A 21,128-nucleotide genomic window follows, 5' to 3' on the forward strand; every position below is an offset into this window, starting at 1 on the left:
AGTGTGTTTACCTGAGTATAGAGTGTGTTTACCTGAGTATAAAGTGTGTTTACCTGAGTATAGAGTGTGTTTACCTGAGTTTAGAGTGTGTTTACCTGAGTTTAGAGTGTGTTTACCTGAGTATAGAGTGTGTTTACCTGAGTTTAGTGTGTTTACCTGAGTATAGAGTGTGTTTACCTGAGTATAGAGTGTGTTTACCTGAGTATAGAGTGTGTTTACCTGAGTATAGAGTGTGTTTACCTGAGTATAGAGTGTGTTTACCTGAGTTTAGAGTGTGTTTACCTGAGTATAGAGTGTGTTTACCTGAGTTTAGAGTGTGTTTTACCTGAGTTTAGAGTGTGTTTACCTGAGTATAGAGTGTGTTTACCTGAGTTTAGAGTGTGTTTACCTGAGTATAGAGTGTGTTTACCTGAGTTTAGAGTGTGTTTACCTGAGTATAGAGTGTGTTTACCTGAGTTTAGAGTGTGTTTACCTGAGTTTAGAGTGTGTTTACCTGAGTTTAGAGTGTGTTTACCTGAGTTTAGAGTGTGTTTACCTGAGTTTAGAGTTTGTTTACCTGAGTTTAGAGTTTGTTTACCTGAGTTTAGAGTGTGTTTACCTGAGTATAGAGTGTGTTTACCTGAGTATAGAGTGTGTTTACCTGAGTTTAGAGTGTGTTTACCTGAGTATAGAGTGTGTTTACCTGAGTTTAGAGTGTGTTTACCTGAGTATAGAGTGTGTTTACCTGAGTTTAGAGTGTGTTTACCTGAGTATAGAGTGTGTTTACCTGAGTTTAGAGTGTGTTTACCTGAGTTTAGAGTGTGTTTACCTGAGTTTAGAGTGTGTTTACCTGAGTATAGAGTGTGTTTACCTGAGTTTAGAGTGTGTTTACCTGAGTTTAGAGTGTGTTTACCTGAGTATAGAGTGTGTTTACCTGAGTATAGAGTGTGTTTACCTGAGTATAGAGTGTGTTTACCTGAGTTTAGAGTGTGTTTACCTGAGTTTAGAGTGTGTTTACCTGAGTTTACAGTGTGTTTACCTGAGTTTAGAGTGTGTTTACCTGAGTATAGAGTGTGTTTACCTGAGTTTAGAGTGTGTTTACCTGAGTTTAGAGTGTGTTTACCTGAGTTTAGAGTGTGTTTACCTGAGTTTAGAGTGTGTTTACCTGAGTATAGAGTGTGTTTACCTGAGTATAGAGTGTGTTTACCTGAGTTTAGAGTGTGTTTACCTGAGTTTAGAGTGTGTTTACCTGAGTATAGAGTGTGTTTACCTGAGTATAGAGTGTGTTTACCTGAGTTTAGTGTGTTTACCTGAGTATAGAGTGTGTTTACCTGAGTATAGAGTGTGTTTACCTGAGTATAGAGTGTGTTTACCTGAGTATAGAGTGTGTTTACCTGAGTTTAGAGTGTGTTGACCTGAGTATAGAGTGTGTTTACCTGAGTTTAGAGTGTGTTTACCTGAGTATAGAGTGTGTTTACCTGAGTATAGAGTGTGTTTACCTGAGTTTAGAGTGTGTTTACCTGAGTATAGAGTGTGTTTACCTGAGTATAGAGTGTGTTTACCTGAGTATAGAGTGTGTTTACCTGAGTTTAGAGTGTGTTTACCTGAGTATAGAGTGTGCTTACCTGAGTATAGAGTGTGTTTACCTGAGTTTAGAGTGTGTTTACCTGAGTATAGAGTGTGTTTACCTGAGTATAGAGTGTGTTTACCTGAGTATAGAGTGTGTTTACCTGAGTATAGAGTGTGTTTACCTGAGTATAGAGTGTGTTTACCTGAGTATAGAGTGTGTTTACCTGAGTTTAGAGTGTGTTTACCTGAGTTTAGAGTGTGTTTACCTGAGTATAGAGTGTGTTTACCTGAGTATAGAGTGTGTTTACCTGAGTATAGAGTGTGTTTACCTGAGTTTAGAGTGTGTTTACCTGAGTTTAGAGTGTGTTTACCTGAGTATAGAGTGTGTTTACCTGAGTATAGAGTGTGTTTACCTGAGTTTAGAGTGTGTTTACCTGAGTTTAGAGTGTGTTTACCTGAGTATAGAGTGTGTTTACCTGAGTTTAGAGTGTGTTTACCTGAGTATAGAGTGTGTTTACCTGAGTATAGAGTGTGTTTACCTGAGTATAGAGTGTGTTTACCTGAGTTTAGAGTGTGTTTACCTGAGTATAGAGTGTGTTTACCTGAGTATAGAGTGTGTTTACCTGAGTATAGAGTGTGTTTACCTGAGTATAGAGTGTGTTTACCTGAGTATAGAGTGTGTTTACCTGAGTATAGAGTGTGTTTACCTGAGTATAGAGTGTGTTTACCTGAGTTTAGAGTGTGTTTACCTGAGTATAGAGTGTGTTTACCTGAGTATAGAGTGTGTTGACCTGAGTATAGAGTGTGTTGACCTGAGTATAGAGTGTGTTTACCTGAGTTTAGAGTGTGTTGACCTGAGTTTAGAGTGTGTTGACCTGAGTTTAGAGTGTGTTTACCTGAGTATAGAGTGTGTTTACCTGAGTATAGAGTGTGTTGACCTGAGTATAGAGTGTGTTGACCTGAGTATAGAGTGTGTTTACCTGAGTTTAGAGTGTGTTTACCTGAGTTTAGAGTGTGTTGACCTGAGTTTAGAGTGTGTTTACCTGAGTTTAGAGTGTGTTTACCTGAGTTTAGAGTGTGTTTACCTGAGTTTAGAGTGTGTTTACCTGAGTTTAGAGTGTGTTGACCTGAGTATAGAGTGTGTTGACCTGAGTATAGAGTGTGTTTACCTGAGTTTAGAGTGTGTTTACCTGAGTTTAGAGTGTGTTGACCTGAGTTTAGAGTGTGTTTACCTGAGTTTAGAGTGTGTTTACCTGAGTATAGAGTGTGTTTACCTGATTATAGAGTGTGTTTACCTGAGTTTAGAGTGTGTTTACCTGAGTTTAGAGTGTGTTTACCTGAGTTTAGAGTGTGTTTACCTGAGTATAGAGTGTGTTGACCTGAGTATAGAGTGTGTTTACCTGAGTTTAGAGTGTGTTTACCTGAGTTTAGAGTGTGTTGACCTGAGTTTAGAGTGTGTTTACCTGAGTTTAGAGTGTGTTTACCTGAGTATAGAGTGTGTTTACCTGATTATAGAGTGTGTTTACCTGAGTTTAGAGTGTGTTTACCTGAGTTTAGAGTGTGTTGACCTGAGTTTAGAGTGTGTTTACCTGAGTTTAGAGTGTGTTTACCTGAGTTTAGAGTGTGTTTACCTGAGTATAGAGTGTGTTGACCTGAGTTTAGAGTGTGTTTACCTGAGTTTAGAGTGTGTTGACCTGAGTTTAGAGTGTGTTTACCTGAGTATAGAGTGTGTTTACCTGAGTTTAGAGTGTGTTTACCTGAGTTTAGAGTGTGTTTACCTGAGTATAGAGTGTGTTTACCTGAGTATAGAGTGTGTTGACCTGAGTTTAGAGTGTGTTTACCTGAGTATAGAGTGTGTTTACCTGAGTATAGGGTGTGTGTACCTGAGTTTAGAGTGTGTTTACCTGAGTATAGAGTGTGTTTACCTGAGTTTAGAGTGTGTTTACCTGAGTTTAGAGTGTGTTTACCTGAGTATAGAGTGTGTTTACCTGAGTTTAGAGTGTGTTTACCTGAGTATAGAGTGTGTTTACCTGAGTATAGAGTGTGTTTACCTGAGTTTAGAGTGTGTTTACCTGAGTATAGAGTGTGTTTACCTGAGTATAGGGTGTGTGTACCTGAGTTTAGAGTGTGTTTACCTGAGTATAGAGTGTGTTTACCTGAGTTTAGAGTGTGTTTACCTGAGTTTAGAGTGTGTTTACCTGAGTATAGAGTGTGTTTACCTGAGTTTAGAGTGTGTTTACCTGAGTATAGAGTGTGTTTACCTGAGTTTAGAGTGTGTTTACCTGAGTATAGAGTGTGTTTACCTGAGTATAGAGTGTGTTTACCTGAGTATAGAGTGTGTTTACCTGAGTTTAGAGTGTGTTTACCTGAGTATAGAGTGTGTTTACCTGAGTATAGGGTGTGTGTACCTGAGTTTAGAGTGTGTTTACCTGAGTATAGAGTGTGTTTACCTGAGTTTAGAGTGTGTTTACCTGAGTTTAGAGTGTGTTTACCTGAGTATAGAGTGTGTTTACCTGAGTTTAGAGTGTGTTTACCTGAGTATAGAGTGTGTTTACCTGAGTTTAGAGTGTGTTTACCTGAGTATAGAGTGTGTTTACCTGAGTATAGAGTGTGTTTACCTGAGTTTAGAGTGTGTTTACCTGAGTATAGAGTGTGTTTACCTGAGTATAGGGTGTGTTTACCTGAGTTTAGAGTGTGTTTACCTGAGTTTAGAGTGTGTTTACCTGAGTTTAGAGTGTGTTTACCTGAGTTTAGAGTGTGTTGACCTGAGTTTAGAGTGTGTTTACCTGAGTATAGAGTGTGTTTACCTGAGTTTAGAGTGTGTTTACCTGAGTTTAGAGTGTGTTTACCTGAGTATAGAGTGTGTTTACCTGAGTATAGAGTGTGTTTACCTGAGTTTAGAGTGTGTTTACCTGAGTATAGAGTGTGTTTACCTGAGTATAGAGTGTGTTTACCTGAGTATAGAGTGTGTTTACCTGAGTTTAGAGTGTGTTTACCTGAGTATAGAGTGTGTTTACCTGAGTTTAGAGTGTGTTTACCTGAGTTTAGAGTGTGTTTACCTGAGTTTAGAGTGTGTTTACCTGAGTTTAGAGTGTGTTTACCTGAGTTTAGAGTGTGTTGACCTGAGTTTAGAGTGTGTTTACCTGAGTATAGAGTGTGTTTACCTGAGTTTAGAGTGTGTTTACCTGAGTTTAGAGTGTGTTTACCTGAGTATAGAGTGTGTTTACCTGAGTATAGAGTGTGTTTACCTGAGTTTAGAGTGTGTTTACCTGAGTATAGAGTGTGTTTACCTGAGTATAGAGTGTGTTTACCTGAGTATAGAGTGTGTTTACCTGAGTTTAGAGTGTGTTTACCTGAGTATAGAGTGTGTTTACCTGAGTTTAGAGTGTGTTTACCTGAGTATAGAGTGTGTTTACCTGAGTATAGAGTGTGTTTACCTGAGTATAGAGTGTGTTGACCTGAGTTTAGAGTGTGTTTACCTGAGTATAGAGTGTGTTTACCTGAGTATAGAGTGTGTTTACCTGAGTTTAGAGTGTGTTTACCTGAGTATAGAGTGTGTTTACCTGAGTATAGAGTGTGTTTACCTGAGTATAGAGTGTGTTGACCTGAGTTTAGAGTGTGTTTACCTGAGTATAGAGTGTGTTTACCTGAGTTTAGAGTGTGTTTACCTGAGTATAGAGTGTGTTTACCTGAGTATAGGGTGTGTGTACCTGAGTTTAGAGTGTGTTTACCTGAGTATAGAGTGTGTTTACCTGAGTTTAGAGTGTGTTTACCTGAGTTTAGAGTGTGTTTACCTGAGTATAGAGTGTGTTTACCTGAGTTTAGAGTGTGTTTACCTGAGTATAGAGTGTGTTTACCTGAGTTTAGAGTGTGTTTACCTGAGTATAGAGTGTGTTTACCTGAGTATAGAGTGTGTTTACCTGAGTTTAGAGTGTGTTTACCTGAGTATAGAGTGTGTTTACCTGAGTATAGGGTGTGTTTACCTGAGTTTAGAGTGTGTTTACCTGAGTATAGAGTGTGTTGACCTGAGTTTAGAGTGTGTTTACCTGAGTTTAGAGTGTGTTTACCTGAGTTTAGAGTGTGTTGACCTGAGTTTAGAGTGTGTTTACCTGAGTATAGAGTGTGTTTACCTGAGTTTAGAGTGTGTTTACCTGAGTTTAGAGTGTGTTTACCTGAGTATAGAGTGTGTTTACCTGAGTTTAGAGTGTGTTTACCTGAGTTTAGAGTGTGTTTACCTGAGTTTAGAGTGTGTTTACCTGAGTATAGAGTGTGTTGACCTGAGTTTAGAGTGTGTTTACCTGAGTATAGAGTGTGTTTACCTGAGTATAGAGTGTGTTTACCTGAGTATAGAGTGTGTTTACCTGAGTTTAGAGTGTGTTTACCTGAGTATAGAGTGTGTTTACCTGAGTATAGGGTGTGTTTACCTGAGTTTAGAGTGTGTTTACCTGAGTATAGAGTGTGTTGACCTGAGTTTAGAGTGTGTTTACCTGAGTTTAGAGTGTGTTTACCTGAGTATAGAGTGTGTTTACCTGAGTATAGAGTGTGTTGACCTGAGTTTAGAGTGTGTTTACCTGAGTATAGAGTGTGTTTACCTGAGTATAGAGTGTGTTTACCTGAGTTTAGAGTGTGTTTACCTGAGTATAGAGTGTGTTTACCTGAGTATAGGGTGTGTGTACCTGAGTTTAGAGTGTGTTTACCTGAGTATAGAGTGTGTTTACCTGAGTTTAGAGTGTGTTTACCTGAGTATAGAGTGTGTTTACCTGAGTTTAGTGTGTTTACCTGAGTATAGAGTGTGTTTACCTGAGTATAGAGTGTGTTTACCTGAGTTTAGAGTGTGTTGACCTGAGTTTAGAGTGTGTTTACCTGAGTTTAGAGTGTGTTTACCTGAGTATAGAGTGTGTTTACCTGAGTATAGTGTGTTTACCTGAGTATAGAGTGTGTTTACCTGAGTTTAGAGTGTGTTTACCTGAGTATAGAGTGTGTTTACCTGAGTATAGAGTGTGTTTACCTGAGTTTAGAGTGTGTTTACCTGAGTATAGAGTGTGTTTACCTGAGTTTAGAGTGTGTTTACCTGAGTATAGAGTGTGTTTACCTGAGTATAGAGTGTGTTTACCTGAGTATAGAGTGTGTTTACCTGAGTTTAGAGTGTGTTTACCTGAGTATAGAGTGTGTTTACCTGAGTTTAGAGTGTGTTTACCTGAGTATAGAGTGTGTTTACCTGAGTTTAGAGTGTGTTTACCTGAGTTTAGAGTGTGTTTACCTGAGTATAGAGTGTGTTTACCTGAGTTTAGAGTGTGTTTACCTGAGTTTAGAGTGTGTTTACCTGAGTATAGAGTGTGTTTACCTCCTGTAAGTTGTATTGTTAGTGTGTGTGTTGATGTTTGTGATGTGTGTACAGCTGTTAGGGTGCAGGCGTGGTGGAGGGGGATCCTGGCCCGGAGGAGAGCGCAGCGCCGCAGACAGGCGGCTGATACCATCCGCAGGTAACCAGGAAACTGAATCAGAAAGCAGACGTGTGTACGGAAGCCCTGAGAGGCCAATTGAGGAGCAAGTAGTTTTATTTTATATGAACAAGTTTAGACAAATACATGCAGAGTTGAGGGTAGATTACAAAAAGAGATTCAAGCCTAACTTATTTCAATTAATTGTTTGTAACGGATGCACTCATTTATATTTTAAGGGCTATCAAATTGATCAAAATCAAAACATTCCAAATGTGGATCAAAATACGTTTTTCTAGCAAAACTATTTATCCATCTGTCCTTAAACTTTGATATCAAACCTGAAAACGGACATTTCTTTTTGTGGAGTCTTAGTTTTAATTTCCTATTTCTTGCTGTTCCGCTCTCAGGTTCGTCAAAGGCTTCATCTACCGCCACAGGGAGCGATGTCCAGAAAACGAGTATTTCCTGGATTACGTTCGTTACTCGTTCCTCATGAACCTGCGCAGAAACCTGCCCAAGAGCGTCCTGGAGAAGAGCTGGCCGACTCCTCCTGCTGCCCTCTCTGATGTGAGACACACACACACACACACACACACACACACACACACACACACACACACACACACACACACACACACACACACACACACACACACACACACACACACTCACACTGTAATTGTTTAAAACCCTTCTAAAAAGTGTGTGTGTGTGTGTGTGTGTGTGTGTGTGTGTGTGTGTGTGTGTGTGTGTGTGTGTGTGTGTGTGTGTGTGTGTGTGTGTGTGTGTGTGTGTGTGTGTGTGTGTGTGTGTGTGTGTGTGTGTGTGTGTGTGTGTGTGTGTGTGTGTGTGTGTGTGTTCAGGCCTCAGAGCAGCTGCGTAAGCTGTGTATGCAGAACATGGTGTGGAGCTACTGCAAGAAGATCAACCCAGAGTGGAAGCACCAGGTGAGTCTCCTCCCAGCATGCTCTCTGTTTTCTTTTCTTTCTTCTGTGTTGTCTTGGGGATGCAACATGGATGAAAGGAATATGAGAAGTTTAGAAAAGTGTCAAAGGAACTATAATTTCACAGGAAGTGTAGGGGTAGAGGAAAGTGAGAATCTGCTGAGGGGTATTTCCAAATATCTGCAACTCTGACAACTTTAAGTCCAGGCTGAAGACTCTTTGCTGTAACGCACGTTGAGAAGTGCCTCTCCTCACCGTCTCTCTCTGAACAGATGGAGCAGAAGATGATCGCCAGTGAAGTCTTTAAAGACAAGAAGGACAACTATCCTCAGAGCGTTCCCAAACTCTTCGTCAGCACCAGACTCAGTGAGAGGCTTTCTTAAAACACACATACACTTCCTGTTCCTGTTTCAGAGTGTGTGTGAAGGTCTTCATCATTTGTGTTTCTTTCTGTGCAGACGGAGAGGACCTCAACCCCAAAGTGCTTCAGGCTCTGGGCAGCGAGAAGATGAAGGTGAGTCGAGAGTAACAGGGATGGGTATTTAACGGAACTACTACTTTTATCCATACCGCTTATCGGACCGGTCTTTTAACGGTACTCTTATCGGTTCTTTTAGAGAACAAAAAAGGTAAACTAACTAAACAAACAAATTGTGAACAAAACTAACATTACTTTTTATTTAAATTAAATACCGTAATTTTCGGACTATAAGCCGCGCCTTTTTTCCCATTTTTCGACCCTGCGGCTTATATAAGGGTGCGGCTAATCTATGGATGTTACAGCTAACGGCCACTAGGGGACCTCCTAAATCTATGGATGTTACAGCTAACGGCCACTAGGGGACCTCCTAAATCTATGGATGTTACAGCTAACGGCCACTAGGGGACCTCCTAAATCTATGGATGTTACAGCTAACGGCCACTAGGGGACCTCCTAAATCTATGGATGTTACAGCTAACGGCCACTAGGGGACCTCCTAAATCTATGGATGTTACAGCTAACGGCCACTAGGGGACTTCCTAAATCTATGGATGTTACAGGTTACAGTCCACCACCTTTAACTCTATGGGCTCTATGGCCGGTCCGCGCCCCCCACCTTTAAGCGGCGGGCTCCAGCAGGAAAAGCTGGAGGCCGGAAAAGAGTGAGACAGGTAGCGCGCAAAAGTAAAAGTGGAACCGAGAGTGGTACGAGAGACAGAACGAGAGCAAGACAGACAGACATTACGAGAGCGAGACAGTTTGTCCCCGTACCACTGGTTGAAAACCACTGCTGTAGATCACTGCCGGTACGTGCGCTGGGAGCGCACCGTTTAAGTTTGAAAGTTGAAAAGTTTGTGTGTCTGAAACGCTATGTGATACAGTACAGTTTACACAGCACATGTTCTGTAGCTACTATTGCACTAAATGCTAACACTTGAATACGTTATGCAAATATGCAACTTGTTTGTTGAAATGTTAATAAATGGGAGCTTCCTCAAACAGCCATCTCTTTCCCGACAATCCCCTCTGTGCACGAACCCTTACATATGGTAATGAAACATTAAAACACCTGCGGCTTATAGTCCAGTGCGGCTTATATATGTACACATCATTCAATTTAGCTGCTGGGCTTATATTCAGGTGCACCTTATAGTCCGGAAATTACGGTACATAATATTTCACATCAAAAGAAACAATGTTTTAACAAATCATATTAAATAATGTGATGACAGAACTGTAAACAGAATAGCTGAAACTTTAACAAAATAAATAACTCAGTTACCTCTAATCATTAACCTATGTTTTTATAACTGAGTTAACTCCGTGTGTTGCTGCTAGCAAACATAACACCTGACGTGGAAACGTTCCTCGTGGACGGGGCTACAGAGCTTCTAGAAAGACAGTGGAACCCGGTGCATTCCTCCGTCTGGATGTGGAGCTCTTTGATAAATGTTTAGACAAATTGCTCGTGTTACCGCCCTTACATGATAAACACTTATTGCACTTTTGGTAACGAGCATTGTCGACATCGAGACGGGTAAAGTTTAACCACACCTCGGAGCGCGTTCTCTCCGCTATCTCCTCCGTGTGTGTGTTGCATGTTAGAAACGGAGTTGTCGACACAAAAACTGCAATATAATGTTTGTGTAGCAATAATACATAAGACATATATTTATTACATGTCTCCAGTACCGATAAAAAGACCGATAACGTCGGAGCGTAACGGTACCACGGTCTTTAATCATTCAGCCCCGGGCCCGTTAAATACCGGGGCTCAGTACCCCTCCCCACTCATACAGAGATTATTAATAAGAGACAGAATTATACACTTTATTCATCAAGACATTCTTATTCAGAGGTCCCCTACTATAATAAGTCCTCTTCTCCATGTCTCTCTACATCAACATGTGTCCCCTCTTCTTCATGTCTCTTCTACATCAACATGTGTCCCCTCTTCTCCATGTCTCTCTACATCAACATGTGTCCCCTCTTCTTCATGTCTCTTCTACATCAACATGTGTCCCCTCTTCTTCATGTGTCTTCTACATCAACATGTGTCCCCTCTTCTTTATGTCTCTTCTACATCAACATGTGTCCCCTCTTCTTCATGTCTCTTCTACATCAACATGTGTCCCCTCTTCTTCATGTCTCTTCTTCATGTCTCTTCTACATCAACATGTGTCCCCTCTTCTTCATGTGTCTTCTACATCAACATGTGTCCCCTCTTCTTCATGTCTCTTCTACATCAACATGTGTCCCCTCTTCTTCATGTCTCTTCTACATCAACATGTGTCCCCTCTTCTTCATGTCTCTTCTTCATGTCTCTTCTACATCAACATGTGTCCCCTCTTCTTCATGTGTCTTCTACATCAACATGTGTCCCCTCTTCTTCATGTCTCTTCTACATCAACATGTGTCCCCTCTTCTTCATGTCTCTTCTACATCAACATGTGTCCCCTCTTCTTCATGTGTCTTCTACATCAACATGTGTCCCCTCTTCTTCATGTCTCTTCTACATCAACATGTGTCCCCTCTTCTCCATGTCTCTTCTACATCAACATGTGTCCCCTCTTCTCCATGTCTCTTCTACATCAACATGTGTCCCCTCTTCTTCATGTCTCTTCTACATCAACATGTGTCCCCTCTTCCTCCTGTCTCTTCTACATCAACACGTGTCCCCTCTTCTTCATGTCTCTTCTACATCAACATGTGTCCCCTCTTCTTCATGTCTCTTCTACAACAACATGTGTCCCCTCTTCTTCATGTCTCTTCTACATCAACATGTGTCGTCTCTTCTTCATGTCTCTTCTACATCAACATGTGTCCCCTCTTCTTCATGTCTCTTCTACATCAACATGTGTCCCCTCTTCTTCATGTCTCTTCTACATCAACATGTGTCGTCTCTTCTTCATGTCTCTTCTACATCAACATGTGTCCCCTCTTCTTCATGTCTCTTCTACAACAACATGTGTCCCCTCTTCTTCATGTCTCTTCTACATCAACATGTGTCGTCTCTTCTTCATGTCTCTTCTACATCAACATGTGTCCCCTCTTCTTCATGTCTCTTCTACATCAACACGTGTCCCCTCTTCTCCATGTCTCTTCTACATCAACATGTGTCCCCTCTTCTTCATGTCTCTACTACATCAACATGTGTCCCCTCTTCTTCATGTCTCTTCTACATCAACATGTGTCCCCTCTTCTCCATGTCTCTTCTACATCAACATGTGTCCCCTCTTCTCCATGTCTCTTCTACATCAACATGTGTCCCCTCTTCTCCATGTCTCTACTACATCAACATGTGTCCCCTCTTCTTCATGTCTCTTCTACATCAACATGTATCCCCTCTTCTCCATGTCTCTTCTACATCAACATGTGTCCCCTCTTCTCCATGTCTCTACTACATCAACATGTGTCCCCTCTTCTTCATGTCTCTTCTACATCAACATGTGTCCCCTCTTCTCCATGTCTCTTCTACATCAACATGTGTCCCCTCTTCTCCATGTCTCTTCTACATCAACATGTGTCCCCTCTTCTTCATGTCTCTTCTACATCAACATGTGTCCCCTCTTCCTCCTGTCTCTTCTACATCAACATGTGTCCCCTCTTCTTCATGTCTCTTCTACATCAACATGTGTCCCCTCTTCTTCATGTCTCTTCTACATCAACATGTGTCCCCTCTTCTTCATGTCTCTTCTACATCAACATGTGTCCCCTCTTCTTCATGTCTCCTCTACATCAACATGTGTCCCCTCTTCTCCATGTCTCTTCTACATCAACATGTGTCCCCTCTTCTTCATGTCTCTTCTACATCAACATGTGTCCCCTCTTCTTCATGTCTCTTCTACATCAACATGTGTCCCCTCTTCTTCATGTCTCTTCTTCATGTCTCTTCTACATCAACATGTGTCCCCTCTTCTTCATGTGTCTTCTACATCAACATGTGTCCCCTCTTCTTCATGTCTCTTCTACATCAACATGTGTCCCCTCTTCTTCATGTCTCTTCTACATCAACATGTGTCCCCTCTTCTTCATGTGTCTTCTACATCAACATGTGTCCCCTCTTCTTCATGTCTCTTCTACATCAACATGTGTCCCCTCTTCTTCATGTCTCTTCTACATCAACATGTGTCCCCTCTTCTTCATGTGTCTTCTACATCAACATGTGTCCCCTCTTCTTCATGTCTCTTCTACATCAACATGTGTCCCCTCTTCTTCATGTCTCTTCTACAGCAACATGTGTCCCCTCTTCTTCATGTGTCTTCTACATCAACATGTGTCCCCTCTTCTTCATGTCTCTTCTACATCAACATGTTTCCCCTCTTCTCCATGTCTCTTCTACATCAACATGTGTCCCCTCTTCTCCATGTCTCTTCTACATCAACATGTGTCCCCTCTTCTTCATGTCTCTTCTACATCAACATGTGTCCCCTCTTCTCCATGTCTCTTCTACATCAACACGTGTCCCCTCTTCTTCATGTCTCTTCTACATCAACATGTGTCCCCTCTTCTTCATGTCTCTTCTACAACAACATGTGTCCCCTCTTCTTCATGTCTCTTCTACATCAACATGTGTCGTCTCTTCTTCATGTCTCTTCTACATCAACATGTGTCCCCTCTTCTTCATGTCTCTTCTACATCAACATGTGTCCCCTCTTCTCCATGTCTCTACTACATCAACATGTGTCCCCTCTTCTTCATGTCTCTTCTACATCAACATGTGTCCCCTCTTCTCCATGTCTCTTCTACATCAACATGTGTCCCCTCTTCTCCATGTCTCTTCTACATCAACATGTGTCCCCTCTTCTCCATGTCTCTACTACATCAACATGTGTCCCCTCTTCTTCATGTCTCTTCTACATCAACATGTGTCCCCTCTTCTTCATGTGTCTTCTACATCAACATGTGTCCCCTCTTCTTTATGTCTCTTCTACATCAACATGTGTCCCCTCTTCTTCATGTCTCTTCTACATCAACATGTGTCCCCTCTTCTCCATGTCTCTTCTACATCAACATGTGTCCCCTCTTCTTCATGTCTCTTCTACATCAACATGTGTCCCCTCTTCCTCCTGTCTCTTCTACATCAACACGTGTCCTCTCTTCTCCATGTCTCTTCTACATCAACATGTGTCCCCTCTTCTTCATGTCTCTTCTACATCAACATGTGTCCCCTCTTCCTCCTGTCTCTTCTACATCAACATGTGTCCCCTCTTCTTCATGTCTCTTCTACATCAACATGTGTCCCCTCTTCCTCCTGTCTCTTCTACATCAACACGTGTCCTCTCTTCTCCATGTCTCTTCTACATCAACATGTGTCCCCTCTTCTTCATGTCTCTTCTACATCAACATGTGTCCCCTCTTCTTCATGTCTCCTCTACATCAACATGTGTCCCCTCTTCTCCATGTCTCTTCTACATCAACATGTGTCCCCTCTTCTTCATGTCTCTTCTACATCAACATGTGTCCCCTCTTCTTCATGTGTCTTCTACATCAACATGTGTCCCCTCTTCTTCATGTGTCTTCTACATCAACATGTGTCCCCTCTTCTTCATGTCTCTTCTACATCAACATGTGTCCCCTCTTCTTCATGTCTCTTCTACATCAACATGTGTCCCCTCTTCTTCATGTGTCTTCTACATCAACATGTGTCCCCTCTTCTTCATGTCTCTTCTACATCAACATGTGTCCCCTCTTCTTCATGTCTCTTCTACAGCAACATGTGTCCCCTCTTCTTCATGTGTCTTCTACATCAACATGTGTCCCCTCTTCTTCATGTCTCTTCTACATCAACATGTGTCCCCTCTTCTCCATGTCTCTTCTACATCAACATGTGTCCCCTCTTCTCCATGTCTCTTCTACATCAACATGTGTCCCCTCTTCTTCATGTCTCTTCTACATCAACATGTGTCCCCTCTTCCTCCTGTCTCTTCTACATCAACACGTGTCCCCTCTTCTTCATGTCTCTTCTACAACAACATGTGTCCCCTCTTCTTCATGTCTCTTCTACATCAACATGTGTCGTCTCTTCTTCATGTCTCTTCTACATCAACATGTGTCCCCTCTTCTTCATGTCTCTTCTACATCAACATGTGTCCCCTCTTCTTCATGTCTCTTCTACAACAACATGTGTCCCCTCTTCTTCATGTCTCTTCTACATCAACATGTGTCGTCTCTTCTTCATGTCTCTTCTACATCAACATGTGTCGTCTCTTCTTCATGTCTCTTCTACATCAACATGTGTCCCCTCTTCTTCATGTCTCTTCTACATCAACATGTGTCCCCTCTTCTCCATGTCTCTTCTACATCAACATGTGTCCCCTCTTCTCCATGTCTCTTCTACATCAACATGTGTCCCCTCTTCTCCATGTCTCTACTACATCAACATGTGTCCCCTCTTCTTCATGTCTCTTCTACATCAACATGTATCCCCTCTTCTCCATGTCTCTTCTACATCAACATGTGTCCCCTCTTCTCCATGTCTCTACTACATCAACATGTGTCCCCTCTTCTTCATGTCTCTTCTACATCAACATGTGTCCCCTCTTCTCCATGTCTCTTCTACATCAACATGTGTCGTCTCTTCTTCATGTCTCTTCTACATCAACATGTGTCCCCTCTTCTTCATGTCTCTACTACATCAACATGTGTCCCCTCTTCTTCATGTCTCTTCTACATCAACATGTGTCGTCTCTTCTTCATGTCTCTTCTACATCAACATGTGTCGTCTCTTCTTCATGTCTCTTCTACATCAACATGTGTCCCCTCTTCTCCATGTCTCTTCTACATCAACATGTGTCCCCTCTTCTCCATGTCTCTTCTACATCAACATGTGTCCCCTCTTCTTCATGTCTCTTCTACATCAACATGTGTCCCCTCTTCTTCATGTCTCTTCTACATCAACATGTCTCCCCTCTTCTTCATGTCTCTTCTACATCAACATGTGTCCTCTCTTCTCCATGTCTCTTCTACATCAACATGTGTCCCCTCTTCTTCATGTCTCTTCTATATCAACACGTGTCCCCTCTTCTTCATGTCTCTTCTACATCAACATGTGTCCCCTCTTCTTCATGTCTCTTCTACATCAACATGTGTCCCCTCTTCTTCATGTCTCTTCTACATCAACATGTGTCCCCTCTTCTCCATGTCTCTTCTACATCAACATGTGTCCCCTCTTCTTCATGTCTCTTCTACATCAACATGTGTCCCCTCTTCTTCATGTCTCTTCTACATCAACATGTGTCCCCTCTTCTTCATGTCTCTTCTACATCAACATGTGTCCCCTCTTCTCCATGCCTCTTCTACATCAACATGTGTCCCCTCTTCTTCATGTCTCTTCTACATCAACATGTGTCCCCTCTTCTTCATGTCTCTTCTACATCAACATGTGTCCCCTCTTCTTCATGTCTCTTCTACATCAACATGTGTCCCCTCTTCTTCATGTCTCTTCTACATCAACATGTGTCTCCTCTAGAGCACCATTGAGTTCTTTGTAACCAAATGTCTCTCAGAGGGGCGTGGGGAGGGGCTCCTTATTTTCATCTAAAGTAACAGACAGAGAATCAGCACTTTGGAAACAGGGCTGAAACAGAGGGGATTATGGGTAATGCTGTAATGCTCTGTTTGGTGTTTCAGCCAATCAGAGACGGGCTCTGGATATATCTGAGACCTGTGATATATTGTTGATAAAGACCATAATAAGACCTTTTATCTCTCCGTCCTCAGTATGCGGTTCCCGTCACAAAGTACGACCGGAGAGGATACAAACCTCGACCCCGGCAGCTGCTGCTCACCACAAACTGCGCCGTCATCGTGGAGGAAGGGAAACTCAAACAACGCATCGAGTACGAAGCGCTGAAAGGTCAGAGGTCAACAAGCAGGGAGGGATTGGGGTTTAATGTGGATGGTATTGGTTATTGGGATACTGACTTGTTGTGAAAAGTAACTTACAATTCTACCCGTGGTATACGCTCAGTATATCACGGGTAAGAACCAATCAGATTGCTTGATTTGACTTGTCCGTTTTATAAACTTTAATATATCACTTTTATCGACTGTCGTTTTTTTCACTTTTTTCGACAGTATGGGACCTTTTACTTTTTTTCACTTTTTGTGATGTCATCTTTTTCACTTTTTTTGACAATATTCTTTACAATCAAAAATCTTCCAATTTCTCAACTAATATAATTAAAAAATGTTTTTTCACCCCGCAGGTATCTCCGTCAGCTCCCTCAGTGACGGCGTGTTCGTTCTGCACGTGCCCAGTGAGGACAACAAGCAGAAGGTGAACAGAGAGGATATTATATAAATATTTATGAAGGTTTATAATCTGTTGGAGCTGTCTTTGACTGTGTGTGTGTGTGTTCCCAGGGAGACGTGGTTCTGCAGAGCGATCATGTGATCGAGACTTTGACCAAGATCGCGATCTGTTCGGACAAAATCAACAGCATCAACATCATCCAGGGCAGGTGAGAAGCAGAGCATTACAGCACCGCTTTAAAGTGGGAGATACTTAAAGAGGCCCTACTACACTTTGGGGGTTTCCTCGTGTGTTATATAGGGTTGGGTCTGCAGAGGCTGACATCCCTGTGCTTAACACTTGCGCTCCTATTGGCTAGCGCTCCAACACATTGTACGTGATAGGCTAAGGGGCGGGACATCTCTAAGCGGTTGACCAATCACAACAGAGCCGGCCAGCTAACCAATCAGAGCAGACTGGGATCTGGTTTCAGACAGAGGGTGAAAAGAGGTGCTGCAGAAAATAAAGAGCTTTTTGACCATTAAAGCATGGAGACATGTCCCAGTAGAGACACTACACACTGATATACACCTGAACATCAGCAGGAGAGGACTCTTTAAAGTAGAGACACTACATGCTGATATACACCTGAACATCAGCAGGAGAGGACTCTTTAAAGTAGAGACACTACATACTGATATACACCTGAACATCAGCAAGAGAGGACTCTTTAAAGTAGAGACACTAGATACTGATATACACCTGATCATCAGCAGGAGAGGACTCTTTAAAGTAGAGACACTACATACTGATATACACCTGAACATCAGCAGGAGAGGACTCTTTAAAGTAGAGACACTACACACTGATATACACCTGAACATCAGCAGGAGAGGACTCTTTAAAGTAGAGACACTACATACTGATATACACCTGCACATCAGCAGGAGAGGACTCTTTAAAGTAGAGACACTACATACTGATATACACCTGAATATCAGCAGGAGAGGACTCTTTAAAGTAGAGACACTACATACTGATATACACCTGAACATCAGCAGGAGAGGACTCTTTAAAGTAGGGACACTACATACTGATATACACCGGAACATCAGCAGGAGAGGACTCTTTAAAGTAGAGACACTACATACTGATATACACCTGAACATCAGCAGGAGAGGACTCTTTAAAGTAGAGATACTACATACTGATATACACCTGAACATCAGCAGGAGACGACTCTTTAAAGTAGAGACACTACATACTGATACACACCTGAACCTCAGCAGGAGAGGACTCTTTAAAGTAGAGACACTACATACTGATATACACCTCAACATCAGCAGGAGAGGACTCTTTAAAGTAGAGACACTACATACTGATATACATCTGAACATCATCAAGAGACTACTCTTTAAAGTAGAGACACTACATACTGATATACACCTGAACATCAGCAGGAGAGGACTCTTTAAAGTAGAGACACTACATACTGATATACACCTGAACATCAGCAGGAGAGGACTCTTTAAAGTAGAGACACTACACACTGATATACACCTGAATATCAGCAGGAGATAAGTTTAATAGAGTAGGGCCCCTTTAACTTGATGTAATCCTGCATTTCTTTCCGTAACGTTCACTGCAGGATAACTCTTGTTAGAAATGAATCTCCACTCCTTCTCACTGCATCCTCTTCACCCACTAACCCTCTTCTTCTTCTTCTCTCAGTATAAAGTACAGCGTGGCTCAGGGGAAGGAGGGGATCATCGACTTCACGCCCGGATCAGAACTCCTGGTGGCCAAAGCCAAGAATGGACACCTGTCTGTGGTGAGTCTAAATAAATATCCTCCGTTAGAGCATGTTTACCTAATGTTGTCACCTCAGATTTCCTTCTTAGTCTGAATAACACCAGAGTTGGATCTGAAAAAAGAAATTCTGGGCTCCGAGTATTCAGGACTCAGAGGCTTTATGAGTTGTCGTAAAGACCTGATAAAGCGCTTTATAGTACAGTCCATTTCCCAAATCAAAAAAATCTGAAATCTCTTGTGAAATAAACCAAAAACTTTTGAATGTTTGGCAGAAAATATAAAATATCAGCACCAATACTACGAAGCTGAATGAGTGGCAAAATCTAATAAAATATTACATTCTTACTTTTGATTTAATTTACAAAAAAAATGGTTTTGCTTCAATAGATAAAATGCAAACAATACAATTGGTAAATAACTAATTCTGTGTTATTACTAATAATCAAAAGACATAATAAAAATGTAAAAAAATCAATAATTTGACTTGCCGTGTTTTTTTTTCTTTTGATACAGACGGCTCCAAGACTGAACTCCAGATGATGACACACACACACACACACACACACACACACACACACACACACACACACACACACACACACACACACACACCCCTCCTCCAATCAGACGCCAGCTGTCACTACAGGTGGAATGTGCTTCCGATAACAGAAAAGACAAAAAAAATACAAATCCAGCAAACTAATTGATATATTTATGTTTATATATTATATTTTTGGGGCGTTAATACTGTTGCTGTTTGAATATTTTCTGATTTTATATACGAGGCCAAGGAATAACAAATATCGCGGTGCGTTTTTCTCGCACCGCGTGTGTTTAATGTGCTTTATTTTTGGGAACTTGACCAAGGAAACAATGAGGGAAGGTGTCAGAATAAGAGGAGAAGTCGCCGATGAAAACCAGGGTTCGTTTCTTGCCTCAAATGAAACTTTATTTACTTTCAACTTTTCTAACCGGGGGTTGTTTTGAAGGTGGGCAGAGTAGAGGCTCGGGGATTGAAGGGATCCTTGTGTTTTGAATAAGACATTCTGTGGGATTCACGACAAGACACTGAAAAGTAAAAGCATGTGAGAGACGGCGAGAGGAAGGTGAACAGGAAGCTGAAAGACGTGCCTTTCCATCTTTTCTTTGACTAATTTATTCGATATTAACGGATGAAAACCATGACACTCAACGTGAGAATGAGTCGAGTTCAGATTAGATTAAAACCCTGAGTTTTCCCCCCATGTCCTCCCTGCTTTGCCTCCCCCCCTCACCTGAGACTGAACTGCTCTGATGTTTTTACTTTAGATTAATATTCAATATCTTTCTCTGTATTTGAAAAGCATTTATACCAAAAAGTGCGACGAAAACTCAATTTAAAGCCACATTAAGTCGGGGATAGATGTGATGTGTTCTGATTTGTGATTTGTGCAGACAATCAATTATCATGATATTTTTTGACCAAATTAGTCAAATGCCAAAAACATGTACGCAATGTGATTTTTGATGATTTGTAATGTTGATTTTTTTTTTTTTTTTTGTGGAAATCTGTGTTAGTATATTGACTAAATAAAGACAAAAAAACTTCATATTTGAGAGGCTGGAAAACAGCATTTAGAGACATTTTCTTGCATGAAAAATGCAGCTCTAATGGCACATAAACATATATAAACTGTTCCTTTGATACCAGAAAATATAAAACATTCAAAGGTTCTCCAGGGTAGAAAATTGTATCTTGTTATGCAATATTAAAAATAGTAATACAAAATTGTATTAAAATATTTCTACGCTATAAAAAATTAAATATTTTACTAAAATATTTCTACACTAAAAAAAGTTAAAGAAATTATTCAAACATAGTCAAATGTTTTTCTGAAATACTTCTACACTAAAAATAAAATATCCCAGCAGTTCAGATGAAGGTTTCCTGCAGAACATTTCTCCGTCTAGCGTTGACCAGAGACTGATCCTCTTAAAGTTTAAAATGTAAAACTTTGAAGAGGAGCTCGAACATTTTGCCAAGTTATTTTTTGTTCTCGACGACGTGACTTCCTCTGTGCGCGGCTCTGCACTTAAAAAGAACTAGCCAAAGATTTTGATTTCTAGTGATTCTGATGTATGATTTATATGATGATATTATTATATTGTGGTTTTTCAGGAGGGAGATCTATATGTACAGTTTGTGTTATAAATGAGAGGAAAAGCTACGATGCAAACGTGTTCCCGTGCCTTGTTTGATAAAGAAACTGCAGATTTATGTGGCGTTATGACATAAAGAAACGAAACATGCTCCTGTGTTTTGAATCACTGATGCACTCCTGACTCACTGTATGCACCAAACCAATGTATGATTATACAAACACACTAAAAGATGAGATACTAAAGATTTGAAAATAAATTTGAAAATTAAAATTTGTTGTGAATTGTTTGTATTTTTTGATGACACCTTAAACGTCTACTACACTACATATCATAGGTAAACGACAAAAACTATGTTTTGCCTGAAAAATAATAAAATTTGATCAATTGTGATGTTTTGTTATTATGGACGATTACATTTTTTCTCATAATTCGAAAACAAAAATCATAATTCCGATTTTTTTCATAATTCTGACTCTTTTCTTAATTCTTTTGCGGATTTTTCATGGCTCTGTATTTTTAAT

The 21,128-nt window shown here is 40.9% G+C and overlaps 1 protein-coding gene across 1 annotated transcript in view; it reads left to right on the forward strand.

Annotated features, from left to right (window-relative positions):
• Window positions 1–20,880, forward strand: part of LOC307027103 (unconventional myosin-Ic-like) — a gene marked incomplete at its 5' end in the record, with an annotated part of 32,600 nt that extends 11,720 nt beyond the window's left edge. Inside the window, 10 exon segments of the mRNA XM_079695302.1 lie at window positions 6,947–7,031; window positions 7,400–7,559; window positions 7,856–7,939; window positions 8,209–8,302; window positions 8,395–8,450; window positions 16,140–16,275; window positions 16,628–16,698; window positions 16,785–16,882; window positions 18,385–18,484; window positions 18,979–20,880. Of these exon segments, the coding sequence (XP_079551428.1) occupies window positions 6,947–7,031; window positions 7,400–7,559; window positions 7,856–7,939; window positions 8,209–8,302; window positions 8,395–8,450; window positions 16,140–16,275; window positions 16,628–16,698; window positions 16,785–16,882; window positions 18,385–18,484; window positions 18,979–19,005 (911 nt within the window).
• Between the last annotated feature and the right edge of the window lie 248 nt (window positions 20,881–21,128).

This window comes from Notothenia rossii (genome assembly GCF_949606895.1).
Source record: "Notothenia rossii genome assembly, contig: scaffold_373, whole genome shotgun sequence".
Lineage (NCBI taxonomy): Eukaryota > Metazoa > Chordata > Actinopteri > Perciformes > Nototheniidae > Notothenia > Notothenia rossii.